This window comes from Rattus norvegicus, chromosome 8 (assembly GCF_021556685.1).
Source record: "Rattus norvegicus strain SHRSP/BbbUtx chromosome 8, alternate assembly SHRSP_T2T, whole genome shotgun sequence".
NCBI classification, from domain to species: domain Eukaryota; kingdom Metazoa; phylum Chordata; class Mammalia; order Rodentia; family Muridae; genus Rattus; species Rattus norvegicus.
In genome coordinates, this window is record NC_141541.1 from 40,281,629 (window position 1) to 40,308,968 (window position 27,340).

At 41.4% G+C, this 27,340-nt stretch overlaps 2 protein-coding genes across 6 annotated transcripts in view; one reads left to right on the forward strand and one right to left on the reverse strand.

The window, feature by feature from the left end:
- Positions 1–23,601, forward strand: part of Pate2 (prostate and testis expressed 2) — a 32,356-nt gene extending 8,755 nt beyond the window's left edge. The window contains exons 1-5 of one of the 5 annotated variants that reach the window (XM_087560017.1): positions 21,875–21,992; positions 22,107–22,130; positions 22,688–22,816; positions 23,105–23,258; positions 23,449–23,601. In XM_087560017.1, the coding sequence (XP_087416143.1) occupies positions 21,941–21,992; positions 22,107–22,130; positions 22,688–22,816; positions 23,105–23,241 (342 nt within the window). In that variant the 5' untranslated portion in view covers positions 21,875–21,940 and the 3' untranslated portion in view covers positions 23,242–23,258; positions 23,449–23,601. 5 annotated transcript variants of the gene reach the window in all.
- On the reverse strand, positions 11,996–14,009 carry Pate3 (prostate and testis expressed 3). Its single transcript, NM_001256529.1, has 3 exons — positions 13,961–14,009; positions 12,546–12,668; positions 11,996–12,120 (listed from the first exon to the last, which is right to left on the reverse strand). The coding sequence occupies exons 1-3, from the start codon at positions 14,007–14,009 to the stop codon at positions 11,996–11,998; spliced, it is 297 nt and encodes a 98-aa protein (NP_001243458.1).
- Positions 23,602–27,340: the final 3,739 nt, after the last annotated feature.

Below are 27,340 nucleotides of genomic sequence, written 5' to 3' on the forward strand. Positions count from 1 at the left end.
TAACCCAGAGGCCGTATACAGTTACCCCTTGGGCCAGGGATGTGGGCAGGGGTGGGCAGTGTTGGTGGTCTCTTCTGCTCTGCAGCCTCAGGAGTGCCCACCTGACCAGGCGGTGAGGTCTCTCCCACGGGGTTTGGGAGCAGAGAGCTGCTGTGGGCCGGGATCTGTGGTTTTGGGACTCCCGGTAAACACAGGAAGTGCCTGATCTTGCTTTTTTGGTGTGTTTGGATATTCAGTGTTTGCTTTGTTGGGATAATTGGGCTCTGATGATGCCATGTAGTCTTCATTTCTGTTGTTTGGATTCCTGTTCTTGCCTCTAGCCATCAGGTTGTCTCTGATGTTATTCTTGTTCTGCTTTTCTGTCAGTGGCTAGACGGTCCTATACGCCTGTGTGTCAGGCATACTGTAGGCCTGTTTTCCTGTTTTCTTTTAGCCAGTTATGGGAAGAGAGTATTCTCTTTTCAGGCATGTAGTCTTTCCTGTCTACTGGTCTTCAGCTGTACCTGTGGGTGTGTGTCCTGAGTCCACCAGCTAGGTCACTTGCAGCAGAAAAGTTGGTCTTACCTCTGTTCCTGGGCCTGAAGTGGTTCCTTGGGGCCGCATTTCAGCTTTGTCTGAGAGCAGCTACCAGAAGGGCTTGCCCTGCCTTTTCTCGGGTCCCTGTGCACAGAGGGCCCAGATGGCGCTAGGCATTTTCCTCTAGAGTCAGAAATGTGGGCAGAGTGTATTCTCTTCTGGCTTCCCAGGCGTGTCTGCCCCTCTGAAGGTTTAGCTCTCCCTCCCATGGGATTTGGGTGCAGGGAGCTGTTTGACTGGGTCCTTTCAGATCTGGGCGGAGTCTGGACCACAGGGGATCTGCATGCCCCTATCTTCCTATTTCCAGAGGCCCTATACAGTTTCCTCTTGGGCCAGGGATGTGGGCAAGAGTGGTCCGTACTGGAAGTCTCTCCTGCCTTGCAGTCTCAGGAGTGCCCACCTGTCTGGGTGATGAGGTCTCTCTCTCCTATGGGGTTTGGGAGCAGGGAGCTGTGGACCACGATCAGCGAGGTTCGGGCTCCAGCTAGAAACTGGATGTGTCCGGTCCGAGAGGAATTTTGCCTCGTGTGTCCTGAGTCCACCAGGCAGGTCACTTGGAGCAGGAAAGTTGGTCTTACCTCTGGTCCCAGGCCTGAATTCGCTCCTGGGGGCTGTGTTTCAGCTCTCCGTGAGGGCAGTAACCAGAGGGGCCTGCCCTGCCTTTTCTTGGGTCCCTGTGCACAGGGGGCCCAGATGGTGCTAGGCATTTTCCTCTAGAGTCAGAAATGTGGGCAGAGTGTAGTCTCCTCTGGCTTCCCAGGCGTGTCTGCCCCTCTGAAGGTTTAGCTCTCCCTCCCACGGGATTTGGGTGCAGGGAGCTGGTTGACTGGGTCCCTTCAGATCTGGGTGGAGTCTGGACTGCAGGGCTAGGATTTTTAAAAATTAAATTTATTTATTTATTCCCTTTAGATCCCAATATCAGCTCTTACTCTCTACCCAGTACCCCTTTACAAAAGTCCTTGCCCCTCCCTACTTCCTGTTCTGTTTTGAGAAACGGAAGCCTCTCTCTGGGTGTCAGCCTCCCCCCGCCCCACACATCAAGTCACTGAGGTACTAGGTACATCCTTTCCCATTGAGGCCAGAAAGGCTGTCCATTTAGGGGTATGGGGTCCACAGCCAGGCAGACAAGCAACAGGCTTAGGGACAGCTCCTGCTCCAGTTGTTTGGGGATCTGCATGAAGACCAAGCTACTCATCTGCTACATATGTGTAGGGGGCCTAGATCCAGTCTGTGCTCACTCTTTGGTTGGGGATCCAGTTTCTGGGAGCCCCCAAGGACCAGATTAGGTGACTCTGTTGGTCTTCCTGTGATGTCCCTGTTGTCTTTGGGTCCCTCAATCTTTCTTATAATTCTTTCATAAGACTCCCTGAGCTCCATCTAATGTTTGGGTGTGAGTCTCTGCATCTCTTTTCATTCTCTGCTGGGTGGAGCCTCTCAGAGGACAGTTATGCTAGGCTCCTGTCTGCCAGCATAACAGAGTACCATTTATAATGTCAGGGATTGCTGTTTGCCCATATTTTGAGTTGTGCTTGTTATTGGTTAGCCATTCCTTCAATCTATAGTGAGCAGAAATGTTAAGGGCAGAGACTTTGTTCAACTTAAGGGAGATTTTTTGCAATAACTAAAACAAAGATACTGTAAGGCACTTTGGGGAGTGACTTTCCAGTATCTGTAAAATTAGGGTGAGCACTCTCCTGGGAGTGCATGGTAAATCAGATAGGAATGTTGTGTTCCTGGTAACGTCCTATCTGGTGTGTGATATTGTGATCTATCAGTCCAAGAACACATCATGATAGGGAACAGTGAGCACTCCCCCCAGGAAGAATATGACATAACTTCTGAGAGCACAGTGCTTGGGTAAACTTGTTTCTCCACGAAGACTTTGAAGCATGGCTACTTTCAAAAAGATGACTTTGCTTTACTCCCTTATTATAAGCATCTTTATTCTTCTATTCCACTATGGCCCTCAGATTGTTGACTTCTCTCCTTATTAATCCCTCCTTCATTGTAAGCTTACTGAATAAGTGAGAGTTGGTGACGTGTGGGCCTGGATAATCTTTCGTAGCACCTCCACCCACCTGGGAATCTAACACTGCTTTCACATTTGTGCAAATTATCAAACCGGAAGCAGGAGAGCCACAAATTGTAAGAGATCAACACATTGGTTAATATAAACACTAACTTTCTTCACCAATGGGATGGAGATGGAAAAATACTACTGGGACTCTAACAGTTCAACTAGGAGTGACAACTTAACTCTGAAAAATTCTCGAAAAGTACAAATAAGGACTAACACACTGCCTAAAGTCTTAGCTAAGAACAATAAGACAAGAGAAGGAAATAAAAGGGGTGCAAATACAACAATGAAGTCAAAGTATTCTTACTCGTTGATGACATAATTCTATATCTAATCAACCTCAAAGGTTACAGTCTAAACTCTTAGAGCTGACACTATCAACAAAGTGGGAGGCTGCACAACACAGGAAAAAAATCACTATATCAGGGTTTATTTTTTCTCTTCATACTTATCAGCACTTGTTGTTGTTGTTTTTTGGTGATAAACAATCCAGTTGGGGTTGGAGTGATAGTTTAGCAGTTATAAACACTGCCTGCTCTTCCAGAGGACTGGGGTTCAATTCCCAGCACCCATAGCTGTTCACAACTGTCTGTAGCTTCAGTTTTAAGGGATACAATTCCATCTTCTAGCTTTTGTGGGCACCAGGTATGCATGGTATATGGATGTCAATTCGGACCAAACAATGACACACATAAAAAAAAATCCAACTGGGATGAGATAGAGTCTTAAGATAATTTTCATTTTCAGTTTCCTGGTGGCCAAAGATAGCTCATTGGTTTCTTTTCTATTGCTATGATGAATACCCTAACAAAAGCAACTTGAAGGAAGAGGCTATTTGGCCTCACAGTTCCAAACTTCAGTTTGCTATAGCCAGACATTCATGGTGGCAGGAGTAGGAGGCAGTTGGTCACATGTCATCTGCAGTTAAGAAGCAAGGGGGATGAACCCTCATGTTCCCATTATGTAGTCCAAGACCCAAGCACACAGGATGGTGCCACCCTATTCCATTTTCTGATGTTTATGTGTCTCATCTTCTGAGGGTCATGTCGTTTCCAAGTTTTGACAATTACCAATGAAACTACTGTAAACATCTATATGTAGAAAGTCTAAATTAGAAGTACATTTCCCAAGGAACATGATTATGGGTCATATATTAAGAATTAAAAGTATCCTAGTTCAATAAGACATTGCTAAATTATGTTCTAAAATGGTTTACTCTTTGCATTTCCATCGGCAGTGAATGTGAACTCCTGTATCTCTATCTCCTTAGTAAGCATCTGGTATGGTCATTGTTCTGAACAGATATTAAAATTATGTCATGTTATTAGTTTGGGTTACATCTTCCTGACAGATATGATGTGGGCTGTGGTTTTTGCACTTTTTTTGACATCTGTGCATCTTTTTTTTAGTGTTTCCTAAGGTAGAGGCTTAGATGATTGATATTGAATATAAATTTTTGGGATGGGTCAAGTCAGAGCCCTGAATCTGGGTCTAGGTGTACTTGAGCTGGTAAGCCTTATCCGGATCACCAGCGTGAGCTCTCTGTCACTGCTCTAGCTAGGTCACCTAAAACTGCCATTGGCAGGGTCACTCTCCTACTCTCACACCTACGCTCCACCCATGCTCATAAGTCTGCTCCACTGTGGTACCCACTCAAGGCATAGGGGTCCCTTCCCCCAAGTGCTGCAGCCCGTGAGGAACTGGGCCAACTTGCTCGTTCTCACAACGGGGCTCACCTTTACCATCAGGGTCAGCTCCACTGTGTTGCCCAGGCTGAGGTGCACAGCCCGGTCTCCTTAAAGCTGCAGACTCTTTTTAAGCTTTTAAAAATGCTTGCCCTCAAGTGTATAATACGTATTTAGAACAGATCCAAGCTTGCTTTCTAATAACTCATAATTCGCAGGTTGTGTGAGTACACTGTACTTAGAAAACAATCCCAGTTTCTCCTGTTCCCTCATATCAGTGCTTCCATCCATGCCACACATAATTTGCATATTTATCTATTTTATATGATAGACAGACATGAACATGTAGTTGTATACATTGTTGCTGGTTCAATTTTGAACAAATTGTTTGATGCTAGGTCAACTAAGACAACTGAGAGTTTATTTTTTCTTCACCTTCTCCTTCATTATTTTACATGGTTCTGAGTTTCTTGCTGTATTGTATAGTTTTCCTTTCTTCTGAAGAACTTTCCTAACTTTTCTTACAAGGCAGAGCTACTTGCAAAAAGAAAACTCTTTCATTTTTGAAAGATCATTTAGTAGAAGACAGAATTCCAGGTTGCCATTCCTCTCCCTCTTTGATTCTTGCTTGCATGCTTTCTCAAGAGAACTTCACTGTAATCCTCATCCTTTATCCCCCCCCCTTTTTTAAAAAGAATCACTTATTTTATGTATACGAGTGCACTGTTGCTGTCTTCAGACACACCAGGAGAGGGCATCAGACCCCATTTCAGATGGTTGTGAGCCATGTAGTTTCTGGGAATTGAACTCAGGACCTTTGGAAAAGTAGCCGGTGCTCTTAACCACTGAGCCATCTCTCCAGCCCACATCCTTCATCTTTTAGAGGTAAACATGACTTTTGCCTCTGACAGCTTTCAGGTTTTCATTTGTCTTTGGTGTTCTGAACTGTTTTCATGGTATAACTAGGTTTAGATTGATGTTGGCAGTGCTGGGGTATCCTCCCTGACATCCTCTAATCTTCCTGGCTTGGCATACACAGTTAATTTTGGAGGACTCCTGATCTTCCCCACTCTGTCCTAGTCTTCCCATAATACAATGTTAGTAATCACCACACAGCTTCTTCTGTTAAGGCTTTGTCTATCTAACAAGGGAAGGAATGGCAAAACAAAACAAATGAACTTAAAACCTAACCATAGGGCTTAAATGTCTCATTGAGTAAAAGAATAAAACAAATGCTTGTCTTTTTCCAAGCCAGCTAGTTTTTGTAAATTTACTGAGAATAGAGCAATACTTTTAAAACTTGATTTTTGTGGAGAATTACATTTGTCTTAGCTTATTGAATTTTGACTTAAAAATTTAATCTTTATAAAAAATTAGTTTTTGTTTTATTTTTATTGGCTATTTTATGTATTTACATTTCAAATGTTATAATAATCTTTCTTATTATAATCAATTTAGTTGTAACCACATTTATTTTCTTTAGGTTTAATTCTCATAATCTTTTTACAACCTACTTTAATCTTTTAACTTTGTTCTTACTCATTTCCATTTTGGAACAATATGACTCTAACATGCAAAGTCCTATCTTTTTTTTATCTAACCCTTTACCAAAAATATATCTCATGTCTATAGCCTTTATATCATATCTTTGTGTTTATATCGGATATGTCTTATTATTAGAAAACATGTTTTTTTAATGACATAATTATGTTTTTAAAAAATCCAGGAAGCTATGTCTAAAACAAAAACAACTGTATGAATAATTTTATATCTTTGTAACAAATTTAAGGTAACTTTTTGTTAAAGATCAAGTCATTATGATATTTAACAAACACTTTAGAATTGCTTTTGCTAAACAATTTGCTTCTCATTTGGGCTCATGCAGCATCTGAAGTAGAATAAGGCTTTATTCTTGCTCCTTGAATTTCTGTAATAGGAGAGACGAGATGATGTCAATGATCTATTAGGGGAAAAGCCTAGATTTTGGAGCAGGAGCAATTATTTCCTAAAAAACATTTTATCCCTCAAGAGTTAGGAACCTTAGGACAACTTTGTAAAATCAGAACAGAGACAAAGTTCATAGGGATAACAACTTGGCCAGGACTGTCTAAATATGCATATCTCGGTATTAGTTACTTTCCTGTCACTGTGATAAAACACCATGCTCAAGGCAACTAATAGAAGAAAGAGTGTATTTGGGCTTACAGAACTAGCGGGGTTAAAGGTCTGTGATGGTGGAGCAGAGGCATAGTGACTGCATCTGGAAGCTCAGAGCTTACACCCTAAACTGCAAGCAGGAAACAGAGAGATCCTACTAGGAATGGCACATGGCTTTGAAACATCAAAGTGTATTCCTGTGACACACTTATTCCAGTAGTTTAGGCCATGTCTCCTAAACTGACCTATACATCACCAAACCTCTGAGCCTATGGAGTACATTCTCATTGAAATTATCTCATTTTGACTTTTATTATCATTAATTTCAAAGCATACATTAATACCTCAAAACTAAGATCTGGGACAATTAGCCATCCCTGTTTCCTTAATGTGACTATAATGATTCGATACTCTGTGTCGGCTAACCTAGGTTGTCAAATTGACACACCTAGGAAGAGGAAATGCCAACTGGAGAATTGTCTCTGACATATTTGCCTAGGGGAATGTCTATGGGGCATCTTATTGCTTGTTGATTGAAGTAGAAGGGTCCAGCCCATTGTGAGTGGCACCATCCTGTGGCAGTTGGTTTGGGGTTGCATAACAAAGATGGCTGAACAAGAGTGAGCCAGTAAACGGCATTCCTCCATAGTTTCTTATTTAGGCTCTTGCCTTGGGCTTCTGCCTGGATGCCTCTTTGTAACCTGTAAATCAAACAAACCCTTTCCTTCACTAAGCTTCTTTTGGACATGCTGTTGATCACAACAACAGAAAGCAAACTAGAACATATTTTCTCCTTTGTCTCTCTTCATGTTTTCTCTAATTAGTGAGACAGGTTGTGAACTTTAAGAAGTCTGGCTTCTTCCTCTTAAAAGTCCTCTTAAAAGTCCAGTTATAGTGGAAATGAAAGTAATTTGCATGTCCTTTAGCAATTATGATTGGGCACTTACAATTATGGGCACTTACTTACGAATTAATTTGGTACCATGTAAATGACTTAAAAACACAAACATATGTAGGCAGTACACATATGTAAAGGACTATTTTGTAATGTTCATTTAGATTTCTATCCATCAATGTATGCGATCTGCAGCCTTAGGCCCTTGCTACCATGCATTACTACCACCATAGGCTGAGTCCTCAAACTGGAACCCAAACAGACCCTTCCTTTGTAAGTTGTGTTTGTCAGACATTTTGCCACAGCAGTGAGAAGAGCAACCACAACAGTTTGCCACACCATCTTCATCCTTTATGTGTCCTCTGCTCTCATGTGATGTCCCCTCAGGGACCCTTCACTTAAGTTATACAAGCAGTTTTTCAGTCCTTCTTTAGAGGTTTCCTTCCCTGTTGAGTTTTAAAAGCATGTCTATCTTTATTTGCTTTTACAGAGCACACTGGATCCTATAACTTATAAGCTATTTGGAATCTGAAGGTTCACTATAAGGCATATAGCATAGAAATTAGGTCATGGTGCAGTCTTCTCCTCCCTCTTCCACTGTCCACACCCTGCTATAAGGCAGAGAGGATGAATCAGATCAAGAATAACATCAGCAGGTAATAATCATAGGCATGTGTTTTTCTAGTCTTTGTGCTCAAGACTTTATCCATTAATTTCCACTATTTCCCTGCATTACATATGAGATCCAGGTGAGTCTTATTTTTCTTTTTGCTTATCAGCATATCCATCATTTTGTGCTCATCTTTTCCAGAGGACACCAGTGTCCCTCCAAAGTTAGAACAGAATTCAAAGTTTCCACCACAGGCTCAGAAACGTCGTACTGTGCAGTTTTTCTAATGTGCAAGCAATACCAGTAAGCGATATTCAGTAACCCAAAACCAACTTTTCCAAGCACGTTGAAAGGCTAATTAAATAATGAAATTAAGTAATTAAAACTCTTTTCATTCTATGTAAATGAGATTCTCTCTGTCCTCCTTGACCCCACCTCACTATATGAATACTGATTCTCACACCCTCCTAAAGTTCTAACCAAACTGCATACTCACTTACGATTCTGATGGACCACTACTTCAGGCAGTCCCAGTGAAGTTTACTCTAAGGGCTCTTAGTATTTCAGATGGCCCATTCCTCTCAGGATATATTCATTCAGAGTATGCCACCATCTGAGACGCAGTGTGCTCTGTGTCTGATGCTTGCCATGCTATCACAGAAGAACATGCCATGAGAGAACAGAGACAGCAAGGCTTCTGGGACTCTCTGGGGCCTGCCTGCTGGAGCACTGTCTGGGAGAACTTATTGATATTGACATAGATGCTGAGAACATAGTCCTGAATCCCCAGGGATTTGGCCTAGAATGCTCCGCCCAAGCTTGGCTCAAGGTCTCCTGTGAGCTTCCCTGGAGCAGACACCTGAGTCAAGGGGCAACCTGGAACAGTGCACAGTAAGTGTCTATCCTTACAAGAGGCCCAAGAAGATTCTTTGGTAACAAAAAACTCCTGAAGTCTAACTTGGGTTCTTGGTACCAATGATGTCTTCTTATACCTCTCTGGTTCCCTCTCCAGTTTCTGTGTCTGTGTAGAATGTCTTTTCCAGGGGACAAACACAAGGGAGGGAGAACATCCTGAAGCACAGTCAGAAAAGCCAGTTGTGACTTCACACAGAAAACAAAGATCAGTACTGCACAGGCCTTTCCATGCCAAGGTCTCTGTCCTTCCCCAGTCCTGGACATGTGGTCTCTCATACACAACCCTTAACTCCAGGTCTCTGACTTGGGACCCTCTTCCTTCTTAGCCATAGTGTTCTCCAGCTAAGAGAGCTTGCCTGAGTTCTCCCAAACAGGCCAAAGTGTGCACTGGTAGGCAATAAGCATCTAATCTAAAAAGTGCACAGGAACCCTCTGGTCTGCTTTCCCAGTCCAGGCAAAGACTGGGTCATGAAAGGTCAAAGAGGGTCATGGAAGAAACCTGCAGAAAAATCTTTCTGAGGAAGTTAATTGTTGATGTATTGGGTTTCGTCAAATCCTCTGTTAGGTCAGTAGCTGAAGGTACTATGCCAGAACTGTGGTAGAGATGACCTGTGAAAAGAGGTGACTCAGAATCCCTACCTAAAGCCAAATTTACACTCCACACTTTTCTCACATGGCATCTGGCTGATTACTGAAAGGACATGGTTCAGAGTCTCCCTTTGCCTTCGTATTTTGGTGAATTTTAACTGACTTCTATTTCTCATGTGTAAACCATGTGAAACTCCATGGCTTCTAATTCTAGTTCCCTCATTTTACACACATGATGAAACTGTGTTATGAGAATGTTTATACAATAAGTTCCTGACATCAGTGAGCATAGAAGAGAGGAGATGCCACCAGTGGACTGGAACCAGGTAGTTCCTGAAAGGCCTCAATACCCAATTCAGTTTGTGTTCCCACATTCTCAGTTTATACTCGAAAACCACAAAGTGGTTCTTTATCTTAAAGAATCAAGGTTTATGCAGAAGTATGGTACCAGCAGGTAGTTAAAAGTCATTGTGTTTACACATGGACAGACCCATGGCTCCAGCTGCATATGTAGCAGAGGATGGCCTTGTTGGGCACCAATGGGAGGAGAAGCCCTTGGTCCTGCCAAGGCTGGATCCCCCCCCCCCAGTGTAGGGGAATGTCAGGGTGGGAAGGGGGTGTGGTTGGGAAGGGGGGAACACCCTCATAGAAGAAGGGGGAGGAGGGACGGGATGGGGGCTTATGGACAGGAAACTTTACTTCAGTGGTAGCTCCAGCCAGGTCTCTGCTTTGTCCCTGTGTAAACGTATGCACAGCCTGTTCCTTAACTTGAGACCTGCTGTAGGTACAGCCATGGTCTAGCAAGTGTGTGCAGCACACCCAGTATGCTGTCTATGTTCTTCTGCAAGAGCTGTCAGCTTCTTTTCTCCCAGTTATTGTCTCCTAATGTGTCTTGGCAGCTTAAGGCTAGAAGTTGACACCCAATTTTCGGTTTCCAGGACAGCTTGATTCTTTAGGTACTGAAAGTCATGAGCAACTCTCTTTTACTATGAAGGTTAGGGAAGTGTGTATTAAGATCTTCATAGCAGGACTCTTAATCCAAACTGTAAAATAAAATATTTTTAAGTGATATTGAACACTTGTAAATTCCAAGCACTCTGGAAAAGACAAGCCCTTCTTATATGAACAGGCTTGTGTGAACAAAGAACAACAGCAACCTTTCCTCTTGAAAACAACCCTAAGACTTTCTCACTGGAGGGAAGAAAGGGCTTGCAATGCACAGCCAGACTTTGGCTGAATAGGAACTAGTAAAATTGTGGTGACCAAGTATTCCTGTGACTCCTGTGAGTTACTAAGTACATGATCACTGACATTTAGTCTGGAAATCTAGAGAAATACCTGTAGTTGTAAGGTCCTTAAAGGTCACAGTCCTGCTGGATGGCAGAAGGAGAGGTGTAATGTACAGATGATCCCCAACTAGGATTCTCATTTGTGAAGAATAGCAGAGATCATTACTATGCCAACTGTAGGAAACAGCAGTTGAATACTTCTGCCCACTGCATTCTGAGTTCCTGTTTAGAGCATGATTTGCCTATGTGGGTCCAGTGAGAAAGACACATTTGTACACACGTTATATGGAGTGAGTTTATTATTTATAGAAGTACTAGGTCCATATGTGCTCTACATGTTTTCCTAAGGCTCATGGGAGATACTCCAGGGAGGATAAAGCTGTCTCTGAGTATGGCCCATTTATACCACAAAAGAGGAAGCATTAAAGGCTGTCTGCTCTGGGTTATACAGCCGAGGAGCCATGGGACATACTGGGAAAAGATTTAAGGGCAGTCCACTTTTTTTGGGAGAGTGCATTGCATGTAGCAATGAAAGGTGAATAGGTGTTTGGCAAAGGATGAAAGGGAGGGAGAAAGGTTAGGTAAATAAAGAAACTAAGTGTGATAAAACATGCTATTGACGTATGTCTGTAGAAAAATACTCATGGCCTTATTTGATCTGGGACTGTCACAGAGGCCAGGAGACTTGTGCTTACTATGTCCTGTGAACGTGTGTGAGAATGTACTTTAATTGCCAAGAAAATCAGAATGACTGAGTCTGAAATGGGCAACAAAGGAACAACTTTGCATTCACAGAGCAAAACCTTCAGGGTTCATCTCCATTTTGTTCTATTTCTGCTTAACCCTGTGATGGTTCATTGTTCAGTTAAAAATATTTGTGAATTTTCCACTGAACTCTTTCTGGTCCACCTCAACTAACTAAGCTAAAGAAGAGTGTGAGAGCCATTCCAATTCACATCTTACTTACTGGTCAGAGTTTCTTGGAACAGGTCTTTTAGATGCCAATTCTAGTAGTAGGAGAAATCTATTGTTCAAAACCATCATCGCTTGCTCAACTTGAGATCCAAATTAAAGGAATCAGGATGAATGATGGGGATAGAGCAGGAGCATCCTCGATGTATACAGGGTGGAAAGGCAGGATAAACAGAGTGTAAAAGAAGAAAAACATGTGGGACCTTCTAGAATGAGGTTGGGGGGAGTATCTTAAAGTCTGAAGTTACAAAAATCATAGTTGCAACATTTATGAATATAAGTTCGATTGTTGAAGTTGTATGCCAAATTCTTGCAGAATCTCTGACACACCATGTATGAGGTCTGGAGAGAGCCATCTACAATAAGAAAGAAGCAGTGGTAAGGCAGTGATCTCAGTATCCAAGGCAGAACACTCATTGCCTTAACCAGGTAGGTTTATGGATGACTTCCCAGCTTCTCCTTCCCAAGAGCACCCATGAAGAAATTGCTGGAAAGTTATAGGGTTCACTTGTTAGCTTCTGGGTAGCCTCTGACAGCTCAAATCTATACATGTGCTTTATTCCTTCTCCTGCTAGAAAGTGAGGAAAACAGCGCTTTGGTATCATCAAAGTAAAAATCTGTTTGGCTGTTCTCATCCTGCCACGTCTCTTCTGCCTATCTCATAAGACTGTGCCCTCCATGCTCAGTGTAGTATGGCCTGGGTCAGAGACGCAATTCTGCCATAGCCCTTTTTAAGAAGTTGCCCATGCTTCACATGACTGCACCCAACCCTGACACTTACTGGAGTAGATCCTCAAGCTCATGCATGTTTCGTGCTTCTGAGCAAGGCAAACACCAAAGCCTCTTCTGCAATGGTCTGACTGTGTGCGGAGGTGGCATGTTGTACACTTCAGTGTTGTTGCTTCTGTATGAGAGAGCACACAGCTCCGCTTGAGGACATGGATTTGGAATTTGTAGACAGATAGCAAAGCTGGGTGAAGGGATCTTCCAAGGGTGGGTAGGCAGATAAAGAGCTAGCTGACAACTGAACCTTTCATCTACTCTTTTGCCTTTAGTGATGCTGAGTTGTCTGACCAGTGAGCTCCAAGGATCTGCCTGTCTCTGCCTTCCTAGCACTGGGAGTTATAAGCACATACTGCAACATCTAGGTTTGTTTAGATGAGTTCTGGGGATCAAACTCGGGTCCTCACACTTGGGCAGCAAGTACTTTATCAACTGAGCTATCTCTCTAGCCCTTACTTTGTGTAAAGAATTGACCTCTACATAGTTTATTTATCCAACTTAAAAACTGGTCAATGAGTAATACCTTCAGGAGGTTATGGAAGAGTGAACAATTGAAATATAGGTTCAAAACAAAAGAAAACAAAACAATCTCTTTCCAGAAACAGGTCACTTAGCTTAGCTAAATTTGCTTGCTCTCAAGACTTACTGACCTGAGCCAAGACCCCCATGGTGGAAGGAGAGAAATTATTTCTAAAAGTGGTCCTCTGGTTACATGTGTGATATGACATGTACAATGTACATGTCACACATGTACACACACACACACACACACACACACACACACAGGAAAAAAAATCTCTCTGTAGTGCTAAGATTAAGATGTATCATTTATTGACCATCTTATCTTATTGGTGTTATGTTGTTTTGAATTGTATTTGACTTAATACAGTGTAATCTGATCTTATAAATCTTGAAGAAGATTTTGTCTCTATTTGACAAATTAAGAGTATTTAGAAAAGTGACGGGACTAGTTTCCAGGGAGTACATAATTTCTTCCCTAAACAACCTGTAGCAAGGTCCTTGAAACGGCTATCAGAATCCAAAGTCTAGGACTAAAACACATTACAAAATTATCCAATAACCAGCTCTTTCAGCAACTTAGATTTGTGAACAGAATAAGTATCTTAAGGTAAATCTTTCTAGGCATTTATATTATGAGGTTTGGCAGTGGCAGAAAGGGTAACAAAATAAAGGCCTATGCACTTAGAGGGATGTGGTGGAGTGCTAGAAAAGACAAAGAAGTTGAAACAGAAGGCACAGAGAACATCTTGAAGGCCATCTCCTCTCATCCCCTCCCAAATGTGGTCAAAGCTCAGTCCACATGGACATGGCTCTACGTGTGAAGATTCCCCTCCAGTTCTCTTGTTCCTGACACTGAAGCTCACTCCTCAGGGAGGAGCCTCTGGAACTCACCCACAATGAGGCAGAAGAGGGAGACGAGCAGCAAGAAGTGCCTGTTCATTTGGACCCAGATGTATTGTGTGGAGCAAAGCTAGGAAGGGCTGCAAGCACAAGTCTGACAGCTAATCCTTCCACAGGAAAGCTAACAAAGACCCAGTCTGCTGGGCTCCAGGGACAAGCTTTCTCCTCCAGCAAAAGTTGATGATTATTCATGCCTAAGGGGAGTCAGTCTCACAAGGCTTAGCTTGAGAGGTTGAGTTTATTGGCTGTGGTCTCCATAGTCTTGAGATCTGGAGCCTAAATTTGACTAGACTGTTTTAGGGTAAAAAGACTCTAAAATGCAGAGATTTTTTTTTTTTTGTCTCAAACTGGACATGTCTTTGAGCTTGTGGATAGCCTTGAATTTGCTCGAGTCTAGGTGTGTGTGAAAGGGTTTAAGCCAAAAGCTCTCTGATTCTGTCAGAGACAGAAGCCAGGGATGGCAAAAAGCAGAGAGTGCCCAGATCTTAGTTGTCACGTGTCCTGTAAAGGAATGCTCCTTCCTTGGAAACAATATTGAGTAAATGACTGAAACTCAGAAGCACCTGGGCAGCTGAATGGAAACTGGACTGACCAGCTCACCCTCATCCCATTCTGCTGTCTAGGCAAACCTTGTCAATCCCAAGAGAGTGAGGCTCATGGTATCCTCCTCCAGAGCACCCCTCCTACTGTTCAGGAACTCTGCTTTTTTCCTTTCGCGATAAAAAAATACCTCTTTGTAAAAGTCATTCTGTCTGGCCTGAAAATTCCATTCTTCAAATTTGTAAGTTAATTACATGGAAGTGACAGGCAAGTCCCCAGGATTCTAGCTTACTGGGCTAAGCCAACTCAAGAGTCAAGAAAGGGTCCATTGCTCTAAAAGGTACCCTAGTATTCCCATGCTAACAAAAGACGATAATGATAATGAGTAACTGTTTATGTTTCCACCCTGTTAGCTTTTTACAATATAGTCTTTATCACATTAATCATAGTTGTCCCCCAGTATCAAGAGGAGATTTGCTTCAGAAACCTCCACAGATACCCAAATCTATGGTGTTCAATGTGTAAAATTATGTAGTGTTTGCATACAGCTTATGCATATTTCCTATATAGTTTAAATCATATTTAGGTTAGTTATAGAACCTCATGATATATCACTTGTATTATAATATAAGATAAATTCTATGTGAATAGGTATTTTTACTGAACTTGGGCTCACAGTCTGTACCTCAAAGAGCCAGCTTTGACCACTCCTCCTCTAGAAGTCAAACAGCCAAACTAATTGTAAAAAGTAGAAAGATTGAGGTCAACTCAATTGAGTTACATTGGGGAGAGGGACAAGGAGATCCAGTGATTGTCTCCAGTCCATTTTTGGGATCTTAAAGTGAGATTAAATTTTAAATAGAGAGTCAGGGATATGTCCGTCTAGACAGTTCCGGTTAAGACTGGCCCCATCTAATAGTGATCCCTTATTCTGTAGGCTTCAGCTTCCATTCAGCAAAGTGGTCAGACAAGTTCTGATGAACTGTGTGGAGTCTTTTTCCTGGGAAACAAATTCTCCCTTCAAGATGGCATCAGGCTTCAGCCTTCTTCACCCAGCATGAGATCTCAAGGGGAGGTGGATTCCAGTTTCTTGGGGTTTGTTGTTTCAATAGTTGAATATGTCAGATTGAGGGATAAACTATTTAGTGTTGCTTCATTTCTGTAGGCTGCTTTTATCTTGCTGCATGGCTTAGCTAATCATGACAAGGAAAGCTAATTTTTTTTCTTGAAACTTTCTATGTGTGATTGGGTGTCGAAACTGTGGGTACCACATGCTGGGTGCACTATTATTATGGTATGGCCATCCTTGTCCTGTCTCCAGAGGAGGAAATAAGGCTTGGTGAAATCCAGCATCATTTTCATGGTCACATACTTGGTGACTAATAGTACTAGTACTTATAATAAGTCTCTAATTCACTTTTCACAACCACTGTTCAATACTCATTGAGACATGCTCATGCATGCAACATACATGCACTGTTCCATGTGAGACAACAATTAACAAGGTAGCCAAACTTACCTGGCCTATCCTTATGGGTAAGAGATAGGTCAGAGAAAGAGAAAGAAGGACACAGAGTCTGTGACCAAAATGGACCTTCAACCTAGAACTTCTGATTCTTGTCCTGGGTTTCCCATGTCAGAAGTCTGTCTTTTTAGAATAGAGACCATTCAGTTTATGTCACCCCACTAGATCTATTAGAGTCAGAGCCCGGTCCATGATACCTCGACAAGATAGATTCAACATTTCTATTAAAGAGACAAAGTGATGGTATAGGCAGAGATTTATATGGCCACATTAGAAAGATGATCCACTATCATCCCCAGGCTCATCTTCAGGGTTCTAAAGTGAGGTTTGGATTAAATGAGGTTTAATCAGAGGTAAGAAAGGTGTATTGTTGAGTAGTCTTGGTCAAAGGATCACTCTGCCCATCATTGATCTGACTCCATTCTGTCCTGTTGTGTTGAGGTCTGTTTTTATGAATGATAAGTCAGCTATGGGTCCCATATGACCAATCTCACCGCTCTGTCTCCTAAATCAGTCAGCTGACAGTGTTTTGGATGGAAGTACCAGATGCATTTTATACTGAAGCAATTTTTTGCAAATATTCCTTATGTATAGGAGAAGTTTATTCATTTAAAGATATAAGTCTTCTGGGCATGGTGATATACATATCATAGTCCCAGGACTGCAGAGGCAGAGACAGGAGAGCCATGAGTTCTAGGCTAGCCTGGACTTCACATCAAAATCCTACCATTCCTAGAAAATTCAGATCTAGGGATGTAGCTCAAGGAAACCATGCTTTCTTAGATGTACAAAGGACCCAAAATGATCCTCACCACCCAAATAAAGGAAGGGGAAAAAGAAAGAAGGAAGGGAGAGAGGGAGGGAGGGAGGAAGGAAAAACAAGATTATCAGATTGCGAGGCATGCAGTTTTAGGAGAAATACCAGAAAGTTCGAAAAGTTTCTTTTAAAATATTTTATTACATTTTTGTACAGATTTTTTCGTGCGTGTGTGTGTGTGTGTGTGTGTGTGTGTATGTGTGTGCATGTGCAACACAGCACAAGTATTCCAGTCAGATGAGAACTTGCAGAAGTCAGTTCTTTTCATCCATAAGGCTTGGTGGGTGAGCCTTTACTTTATCAGTGGGCATTTTGGTGACCCTTGAGCATTTTCTATGACTCAGCAGAGCATGGATCTTTTTTTGTCGATGAAGAGATCTTAGGAGAGTTGAAAGTGCAAACCAGTGTTTTATAAAACTCTGCTAGGATACGATTGGTTCATTGAGGACATTTTGTAGGGCAACAGAACAGGGACATACCCCAACCTGTCAGTCTTCTGGAGGACTATGCATGTAGGCAAGAGGAATGCTATCCTGATTACAGTCTTGTAACTCACTCTAGGAAATTAAATTCACCACAATGCATCCTCAAAAATTGAAATAAATTTCACTTTAAAGGAAAAATGGGTCTAATATTTTATTGTAACATTGTCTGGCCTTATTCTAAGCTTGATAATGGGAATCTTACTGAAGGGTGGAAGATTATTCCCAATTTCAGGAAAGAGGTTGACTGAATCCATGCACCGAATTTCATCCCTTGAGCCTTTGGCAGCCTCTGGGCCTTTCTTATCTCTCAAATATATAGATATTTGAACATTCTATGTCTTTTCTACTAAAAGTATGTTTTTGTTTAGTACTGGTATCATATGTGTTTATGGTAATAGTTTTCATGCAATCATTGTGTTTTTGACATTGTTAGAACTCAGCCTTGCTCTAGAATTCTTGAAAATAACAGTAATAAAATTTGTAGCCAATCCTTAGTTTTACATTTTTAACATTTTTATTGTGTGATAAAATTACCACTTTGGGCAGGCCTGAATTCAGGTATGTGAGAGCACATTTATGTGTGGTATGCACATGTGTGTGTATGTGTGTGACAGTAATTATTTTCGGATGATTTTAAATTTCACTTGTGACATTAAGTTACTTGTCTTCTCCTCTTCCAAGACACTGCTTTTTCAAGATTATTCTCTTAGCTAGTTTGAAACTAAAGAAAAGAATGCAATTTAAGAAAAAAGCTATTGCTACCTTCCCAGCCTGTTTAAATTTCTATGATCACCCTAGGCATGATGTCTAAGATCCAAAATTTCTACTTTGTATTATGAGTCCTGTCTTTGGAAGTGCAGATGTCAGAGTAAGGATTAGTTAAGGATATGAAGAAAATCAGATCAACAGTCTAAATTAAAGACTGGCAATTAAAGACTGTAAGCTCAATGCCTTATTCAGTCATAGACAAGCTTTTTTAGGTAGCAGATAGGAACAAATGTAGATACCCACGGCCAGGCATTATGTGGAGAGTCTAAACGGGATGTGTACATTACATCCCTTCCCTCAGTGCTCAGAGGACCCCATTGAAGAGGAGGCAGAAGGAATGTAAGAGTCTGAGGAATGGAAGACAAGGCCCTGTGAATCAATTAACAAGTGAATATGAACTCACAAAGACTGAAGGAGCAAGCACAGGGCCTACCCTGGTCTCCATAAGGCTCTTTGCATATCTAATACAGCTTTTAGCTTAGGATTTTTATGAGACTCCTGATGTGTGAACAAGTGACTCTCTGATTCTTGTTCCTGTTTGTAGGACTCCTGTTGGTTTGCCTTGTCCCTCTTAGATGGGATTAGTTTTGCTTTTATCTTATTATATTTTTGCTTTGTCATATTTGGTGGTTAGCGCTTGGAAACCTGTTCTTTTCTAATGAAAGACAGAAAGGAAGTGGATCTGATATGGGGAGAAACTGGAAGGAGTAGAGGTAGGGGAGACTATAATCAGGATATATGGTATGGGAAAAGAATCTGTTTTTGATAAAAGAAAAAATGAAAAAAACTCCCTATGTATTATTTACATGTATTTATGTTTTTATATTGTTGCATGGTAATAAGTTGGCTTTTAAATGAATGGCCATGTAAGTGAAATTGTCAAATTAGCCCAAATTATTTCTGGTAAATAGTGTATTATTAAAGTTTCTGGGCAAAATCGCTGGCTCTGACAGCTAATAGGCTAAGCATCAGTGGAAATCTAAAAATGCCAAAGCTGTTATTGAAAGCACACATAGATGTGGTGTGTACATGTCTGTATATGTGTGTGGGTATAATTTTTAGAATGATTTTAAATTTTACTCATGTAATGTCAAAGAGCAGAGAGAAGGCAGATGTAACCATGTTGGTTGAAGTAACCAGAGAGAAGTTTGATGGCACCAGGTCTATATTTGTGGTACTGACATGAATTTTATCTTTAAATAGAAAGCACATTTAAATTGTTTAACTAGGCAGGCTTGATCATTGCACAGTTCATCTGGGATGATCTAAGAACTTATTGCTTGAGGGCATTGACTGTTTCTCCAAAGGTGATTGCTCCTGTTTCAAGATGTACCCCTAACTTCACGAATGATTGCTCTAATCCAGGGAGGGATACAGCTAGGCGTTGTAGTTCCTGGACTTACCAACTGAGACAACGATTGAGTCTCTCTTTAGCATGCTTATGCACAGGGTTAAACAGATAACCCTAAGAAAATGAAGACTCCTTCTGCCCTTCCTCATTGCTCCCACAACAGTCTGTTTGTCTCCTGGCCATTTCATGTTCCTGGCAGAACACTAAAGAGCACCACCTCTTTTAACAGAAAACCTGGGGCAGAGGTCAGAAAAGAGTACAGAGAGTTGTCAGGAAGATTCCCTGGGCAAAGCTCTTGCCCACTACTGCCGCATGCCAGCCTTTCTTGACTCTTGGGCAATTCTCTCTAATGTTTTTCTCTTAATAAAATAACTCCATTCCAAAAAAACTTGGAAAGTTGTTTCTGAAATACTGTCAATAGTCTTCATAAACCACTTTATTTTCTCTTCAAGTAACACAGCGGACAGGTTGCAGGCCCACATTCACACCCTTGGGTCTGTTTACCCATGCCCCCAACTTCAGGGGCACTACTGTGCTGCCCAGGTGGTATGCAGGGCCCATTCTCCAAAGTGAGCAGTGTGTCCCAAGTGTCCCAAGCTTCAGCAGGTGAGGGACAGGGACAACCCAGCTCTTCCATTCCCATTATCCTGTGGCCATCTCTCAGGGCCAACTTTTCTGCTCTCATTAGCCTGGGGCAAAAGGGAGAAGGAGAATCTCTCCCTTGCCAGTACCATCCCACAGCAGACACACACACACACACACACACACACACACACACACACACACACACACACACACACATACAGAAATATACACACACATATGGGGGAAGGAGAGAGGAGAGTATGTCTCCCTTGTCTATGCCACCATCCAGGAGATGAGTAGCAGGGACAGGTCTCCCATGCTCATACCCTCAGGGATGGCTCAGCCCAACTCCCAAATGTGTGGGGCCCTCTCTCCTGAGTACTGCTGCTGGCTTGGGGTTGGTCAGTTCTCTTACTCTCACACCTCCAGGGCCAGCTCCCCTACAATGCCCAGGTGAAGGGTGGGGCCTGTTCTGAACAGCCCTCAAAAACTAACATGTCCCCAAGGGGCAGTGAGACCAGCGACATCTGTCTGGCCTTTGGTGGTAACAGACCCCTGTGGCTGTAGGGTCACAGCCCCAAAAGTGGTCCATGTGTTAGCATTTATCAGGACTCCACCATGGTCCCAGGTGGCATCACTGGCTACTCACATCAGTCATCACTACCCTCAAATTTCCAGTTCTTCCTCCCTTCATTGTGTCCACATCTTTCTGTTTCTTTCTCTTCATTTCTTGTGCCTCAGGTTCCTGAGTGTCTGGGGTCATCTCAGGAGTGGTCTCAGGTGTGCTGTGCCCTGCTTGTGCATTATGGCACAGGGTAGGGGTCATCTCAGCCATGGTCTGCCCCTTCAGGCCTACATGGCATTGGAATGATGGTCATCTCAGGCTATCTCCCTGTCTGGACCCCATGGAAGGGAGAAATGGTATAATTATATAATCTTACAAATAAAAGAAAAAAAATCTGATAAACCTTATTGTTCTGTGACAAATGAGCTATTAATACAAAAGTAGATGTGGCAAGGCTACCATTCATTCAACTCACAAATATTTATTGGATATTTTTTATATTCAAAACTCTAAGCTATAGGGTGTGACAGACCCTATAGAAAAATGACAGACACTAAAGAAAATGTTTACTTTGTCCTTGTGAAACAGGTAAGGAAGGAACAGATATACAAGGTCAGGTGGTGAGATAGGATGGAAGCCAGAGGTGTCATTTTCCAGAGTGCTCTTGTATTTGGCCAGGCAGCATCTGAATTGGTACCTAAGCCAGTAAGATGAAATTGGCAGGGGAAGACATTGGAGAGGCAGCTAGTACTTATTTTCCCTAAGGAATGCTCTGTCAGCTCAAAGGTTTTGAATTTTTTCCTACATTATGCTGAGAAGTTATTGGAGGTTTTGAATTCACAGTGTGGCACCTGTGACTTATAAACAGTTCTCTGGTTTCTACCTGGAGAACTCACCATGAAGAGGCAAGGGTAGAAATAAGGAAGCAAAAAAAAAATTAAAGCTGTTCATTGGTCAATCTAATGATGGCTTAGATCATGGTGAAGGCATATAGAGAAAAATGTGTGAAGGTGCAGGGAAATCAATGGGGGGAATGGATGAGCTTTGCTGTCATTCTCCTTTGAGGATGGGACAAAGGGATCTCTAAAGAACAACTCCAAGTTCGACAAGACCTGCATCCTGGAAATAGGAACCAATGTGATCAATTAGGATTTAGGAATATATCCTGAGGGAGTCAAACACGATGTCTTGATCCTGGGAACTGGAAGTACTGTTGTTCTGAAAAATTTATGATGTAATTTAGATGAATAGCCCAAGGACAGGTCACTGTTTCCTTTCAAGTGAGAAAAGAGCCAGTGCCTTCCTCAGGAAGCTGTTGAAGACAAGGCTTGCACTATGTTTGCTCTGTTCATGCTGGTGATAGTCTGTTTATTCTGCCAGTATTGGGGTAAGTCCTGGTGATAAAGGTACTCAAGAGTGGCCCAATGCTGGGGAAGGAGGGGTTTCCAAACTGGCTGTCTGAGATTGTAACAAAGGAAACTGCTTTTCCTTCTCTTCCCAGGTGTCCTTAATGAACCTGAAAAAGGTACGATCATGGCTGGCATAAAGTCTTTGGTTCATTTGTGACACCTTCAGGAGTAAACCTCCCTTCCATTTACTGCCAAATCCTGAGAATCCAGTGTTCTCCTGGCATATTTATTCTATGGCCATTAATAAGGAATCGTAATTACCTTTGTTTCCTTTTAACTATTACAAATACTCATGGCAAAAATTCAGTCTATACAAGGTGCTTATGTGAATTCTTTGGGTACATTCTACAGGAACCCTGGCCTCCTCAAATGGTATACATTTGGTTTATGTCTATAAGCTTCTCTTTTACAATCCCAGCACTTAGGAGACAAAGGCAGGTGGATGGATCTCTTTAAGTTCCAGACCAGCCAGGGATACATAGAGAGATCTTATCTCAAAAAACGAAACCAAACAGTAACCCAAAAGAAAACCTTTCTCTCTCAAGATTATTGTAAGAGCTCTATTCTGGGAATGTTATGACCCACAGATCAATAGTAACTTACAGAGAAAGCTCTAATTGCAGACGTTTTCTCCAGACTGCATTCACTAAGTACTTCTTTCTGTGTCTGGTAGATCTTGGAACAATGTGTTATAAATGTAAGAAATATCATCTTGGGTTATGCTACGGACTCATGAGATCCTGCACACTGAAGCATAGACAGTCCTGTGCTGCTGAGAACTTTTACATACTCACGAACAGAGGTAACGTGGGGAATGGGATGATGGGCAGCTAACCAGACCTTCCCTTCTAAACAGCAGGGCCTTTCACTCTTAGGATGAGTGGGAGAGTGGAGTTGATGCAGATGAGCAGTCTTGCAAAGACTGCAGAGATGGATCTTTCCTTAACATAGCACTGAGTGATGGAGGGGCGGGGGTCTCTCATCAGTTATGGAGTACAGGAAATTATGGAATTTTGAGGATAGGTTGTTACCAGAAACATGAGAGTGAGCAATAAATTCTTCAAAGTTCTTTCCTCTTTCACTTTCTCAGGGCAGAGCATGTATCATTATTCAAGACTGTCATGTATGACCAACTGTGAGGACATCAACTTCCTGAGTTTTGAAAGGAGGACAGAGCTAATTTGTTGCAAGCACAGTAGCTATTGCAACCTCCCAATGGGACTCTAGTTCTGAATTTATTATGGGTATGGTATCATTCTTCAACTTACTACCAACTCCCTTTTCCCCAAAGTTTGTATTTACTCTCCCCACTAACTAACAATAAATGGGAAAGGCATTTGTCCATGAAAAGAGAATCAGTCATATGAGAAACTGGGCTGGGAGTTTGTCCTCATTTCTAAGCAAATCTTTGCTAATTCTTTTTGTCATATCTAGCAGGGCATTTTGATCTGTGGACAGTCCTGGTCATCATGAGTAGGTCCAGAATTGATCACCTCGTGTACAAGCCCACGAGAATTTGGCTCAAAATGTCATCCCACCTTTGTACAGGGAGATCTGTAAATATACTCTGTGTTGGTCTGCACCAAGTGTTCTGAGTTGGGCATTTTCTTTAGACTAACTCTGAGACTTCCTGGCACGGTATTTATGGATTCTGAAGGTAAGAGAGAGTTAGTACCAGCTTCCCAATTTGCTAAGGATCTGAGACTTTGCAGGGGGGGCAAAATTTCATGGAGGAAATATCAGGTGAGAGAAATGTAGAAAGAGATTAAACAATAAAACTAGAAATATATGAAAATTGTCATTGATGTAGAGACAGTTTGTTGTCTGTGGATCTGATTTGTATTATTAAGGCTCTGGTTCAACCAAGTGATTGTATTAGGGGTTCAGGCCTTATTCAAAAATGACTACTCAATATATTCAGATAGGAGTGAAGAAAAAAATGGGTTTCTTCAGTAGTTAAAGATAACAGGATATATAAAGATAGAATGAGGTATCATGTACTAGTTTCCTTTCTGTTGCTGTGATAAAACACTTTGACCAATACCAACTGAGAGTAGGAAAGGGTTTAACTAGTTTATACTTCTAGATGACAGTCTTTCATGGATGGAGGTCAGGGCAGGAACTCAAGGTAGGAACCTGGAGACAGGACTTATGGAGGGACAATGCTTGTCACAGGCTTATGCTTAGCTTGCTTCCTCATACAATATGGGTTCAACTGTCTTGAAATGGTACCACCCACAATAATCTGATCCCTCTTAGGCCAATAAGAATAATCAAGATTATTCCCCACAGACTTGTCCACAAGGCAATTTGATCTAGACAACTTCTTTTTCTGTTTTATTTTATTTTATTTATTTATTGGTTTTATTAATTTACTTTACATTCCAACTGTAGTCCCTGCCCTTCCAGTCTCTCTTCCTTCTTTCCTCATTCACTCCTCCTCCCTGCTCCATTTATCTTCAGAAAATGTGTATCAACCAGCCTTGGCTTATGCAGTCGTAGTAAGACTTTGTGCACCCTCTCTTGTAGAGGCTAGACAAGGCAGGCAGTAGGAGAAAAGGGTCCTAAAGGCAGGTGACAGAGTCATAGACAGCTCAATAGGAGGAGAGGTCTTTGGTCCTGTGAAGGCTCAGCTCCCCAGTGTAAGGAAATGGTAGGATGGTGAGATGGGTGGAGGAGCACCCTCATAGAAGCAGGGCGAGGGGGTGGGATATGGAGTTTGCAGAGGGGAAACGATGAAAGGGGATACCATTAGAAATGTAAATAAATAAAATATCATATATATATATAATTGGAATCTCTCATTCACAAATTTAATTTGTGGAAAAAAACCAGACAGGAAAAATAAATGCAAAGATAATAAGCTTCAGAGTGGTTTAGTAATCTAAAAATATATAAAGAAGTCAGATTTTTTTGTGTATATATATACATATATGTATATTAATGCATGTATATATTCAAATATTCTATCAGTTCTGTTTCTTTAGAGAATCCTAGCTAATATAATATTCCTCAACACTATCAAAAAATCATGGGAAACAAAAATATCCTGTCTCAAGGGTTCTAGAGACATTATAAGCCAGTGTCCTTAGTTGTTCCAGAGCTGTAAAGTAAGACCCTATTGCTGAAGGAAGACACCAAGTACTTCAGCTTTCAATAGTGGGAAGCAACCAATAGTCCTATCCAGCTATGATACCTATGATCCGTAACAATGTCCTTAAGGACTCAGTAGTGGCACACATACCTTAGCAGTCACCAAGGACTCTCTGTTTAGACTTAAGACCTGATCCACAAGGATGAAATCATGCCTCTTATGATAAACCCAGCCAACAATCAGTGCTAATAAAGTCATGAGTATTGGAGGGTAAACTTTACACCATCACTTTACTAAGCCATCACAGTCTCTAAATACATTCAAATATATGGTCTTATATGGAAAGATACGTATAGACCTCATCCATTATTGAGGAAACTTCCCTTTCAATGGTGCAGCGAGAAGTATATTTTCCTATGTTGAAAAAATGAAAATAGATTTACTCCTTCCAGCTTGCATATAATTCAGTGTAAAATGGATCAAACACCAATTTTGAGGTCTAAAATACTGAAAATACTATAAGAAAACATAACTTGAAGATAAAGACCTAGATGAGAAATTTCTGAAGAGGACTATAATAGGAGAGGGAATGATTCCAAGAGTTATCAAATGGTACTATAATGATAAATTATATAAAATTTTATACAAAAAATTATATAAGATAAAAATAAATGATAAATTAAGATGATTTTATATAGAAAAGGAAATAATCAAAAGATTTATGGAGCAGCCTACAAAATGAGAAATATTTGCCAACTACAGAGCAGATATGAGATTAATATCTAGGGTATATTAAACAAATTTCAAAGATTAAACCTACATAAATAAACCCATATCAACCAATTAATAAGTAGGGTTTTTAACTGAATAGACCATATTCAGAAGAAATGCAAATGGTTGACAAATACTTGAAAAACTGTTTAACAACCATAGCTACTGGATAAGTGTAGCTCTCACTCCCCATCAAAGGAACTTCTTTTTGTCACAGATGAAGACAGTTCAGAAAATCACAACCAAACAACATGGAGAGTCCCAGTAAATATATCTACAACGTAACCCCTGCACTTAAGGCACAGGGATCATTATGGAAGAGGCAGAAGGATTTTATGAGTTTGAGGACTAATAAATATATATGGATATACATGGATCTAAATCTCCATATGGAAATTTGGGGTCGGGTTGGGTGGAGGGATTGTGTTTCCTTGAAATGTCAGAAGCCACATACATCAAATCCTTCTAATATGACTGCTTTAATATATCCTGAACATGAACAGCACTAGTAGACGTGCTAGTTTATAAGGGAGAAAGCTTAGGACACCTCAACCCTTGACAAAGAACTGCAGCTGCTAAGGAATGAGGAGAGATAGAAGAGCACAACTGGTTATCCAGTATTGAATGGTGAGCTCTGAAAACACACAGACAAGTAACATTACATGTACCAACACACACATATACATGTATATACACATACATGCACATATACATACAAGTATACAGCCATAATTAAAGGAAAAGGGGCCATGAATTTGAAATCCAGCAAGGAGGGGTGTGCATAGGCAGGTTTGGAGTGAGGAAAGGGAAGGGGGAAATGATATAATTAAAACTCCTCCAGTTAAAAAAGAAGCTTAAAAGACTAAAAATGCCATAACTATTAAGGCATAACTAATAAGAAAATTTCAAAGGACATGTTATTAGAAACAGATAGAGCATATAAAATAAGAAAGCACCAGGCTAATTAAAAAGAGCCTGAGAAATATAAGAAACTATTCCACAGGTGCATAAAATGTGTATCTTCTATCACGGAGCAGGTTTCAACAAAGAAGTATAAAAAGCACTCACAGGGCCAGGGGCCTGGCTCAGAATGCAGACAGTTAACATACAAGCTTCAGGGCTTAAGCTTGGTTCCCAGAACATGTATAAAAGCCAGCTGCAGTGGTACACACCTGTAATTCCAGCCCTTTGCAAGATGGGAGGCAGAGACAGGAGAACCAGTAGAAAAGCTCTCAGGCTAGATAGCCTGGAGTACACAGTACAACAGTGGCGGAGAGAGATCCTGTCTCAAAAACAAGGGGAAGGGAAAGAACTGACTTCCAAAAAGTTGTCCTCTGACTTTCTCACAAACACTGGGCATGTGCATGCCAAAGCTGCCCATCACAGGTTGGCTTTTCAGAAGCACTTAAAGAAATGTTCACAGTCCATAGTCATCAGGGAAATGCAAATCAAACAGACCCT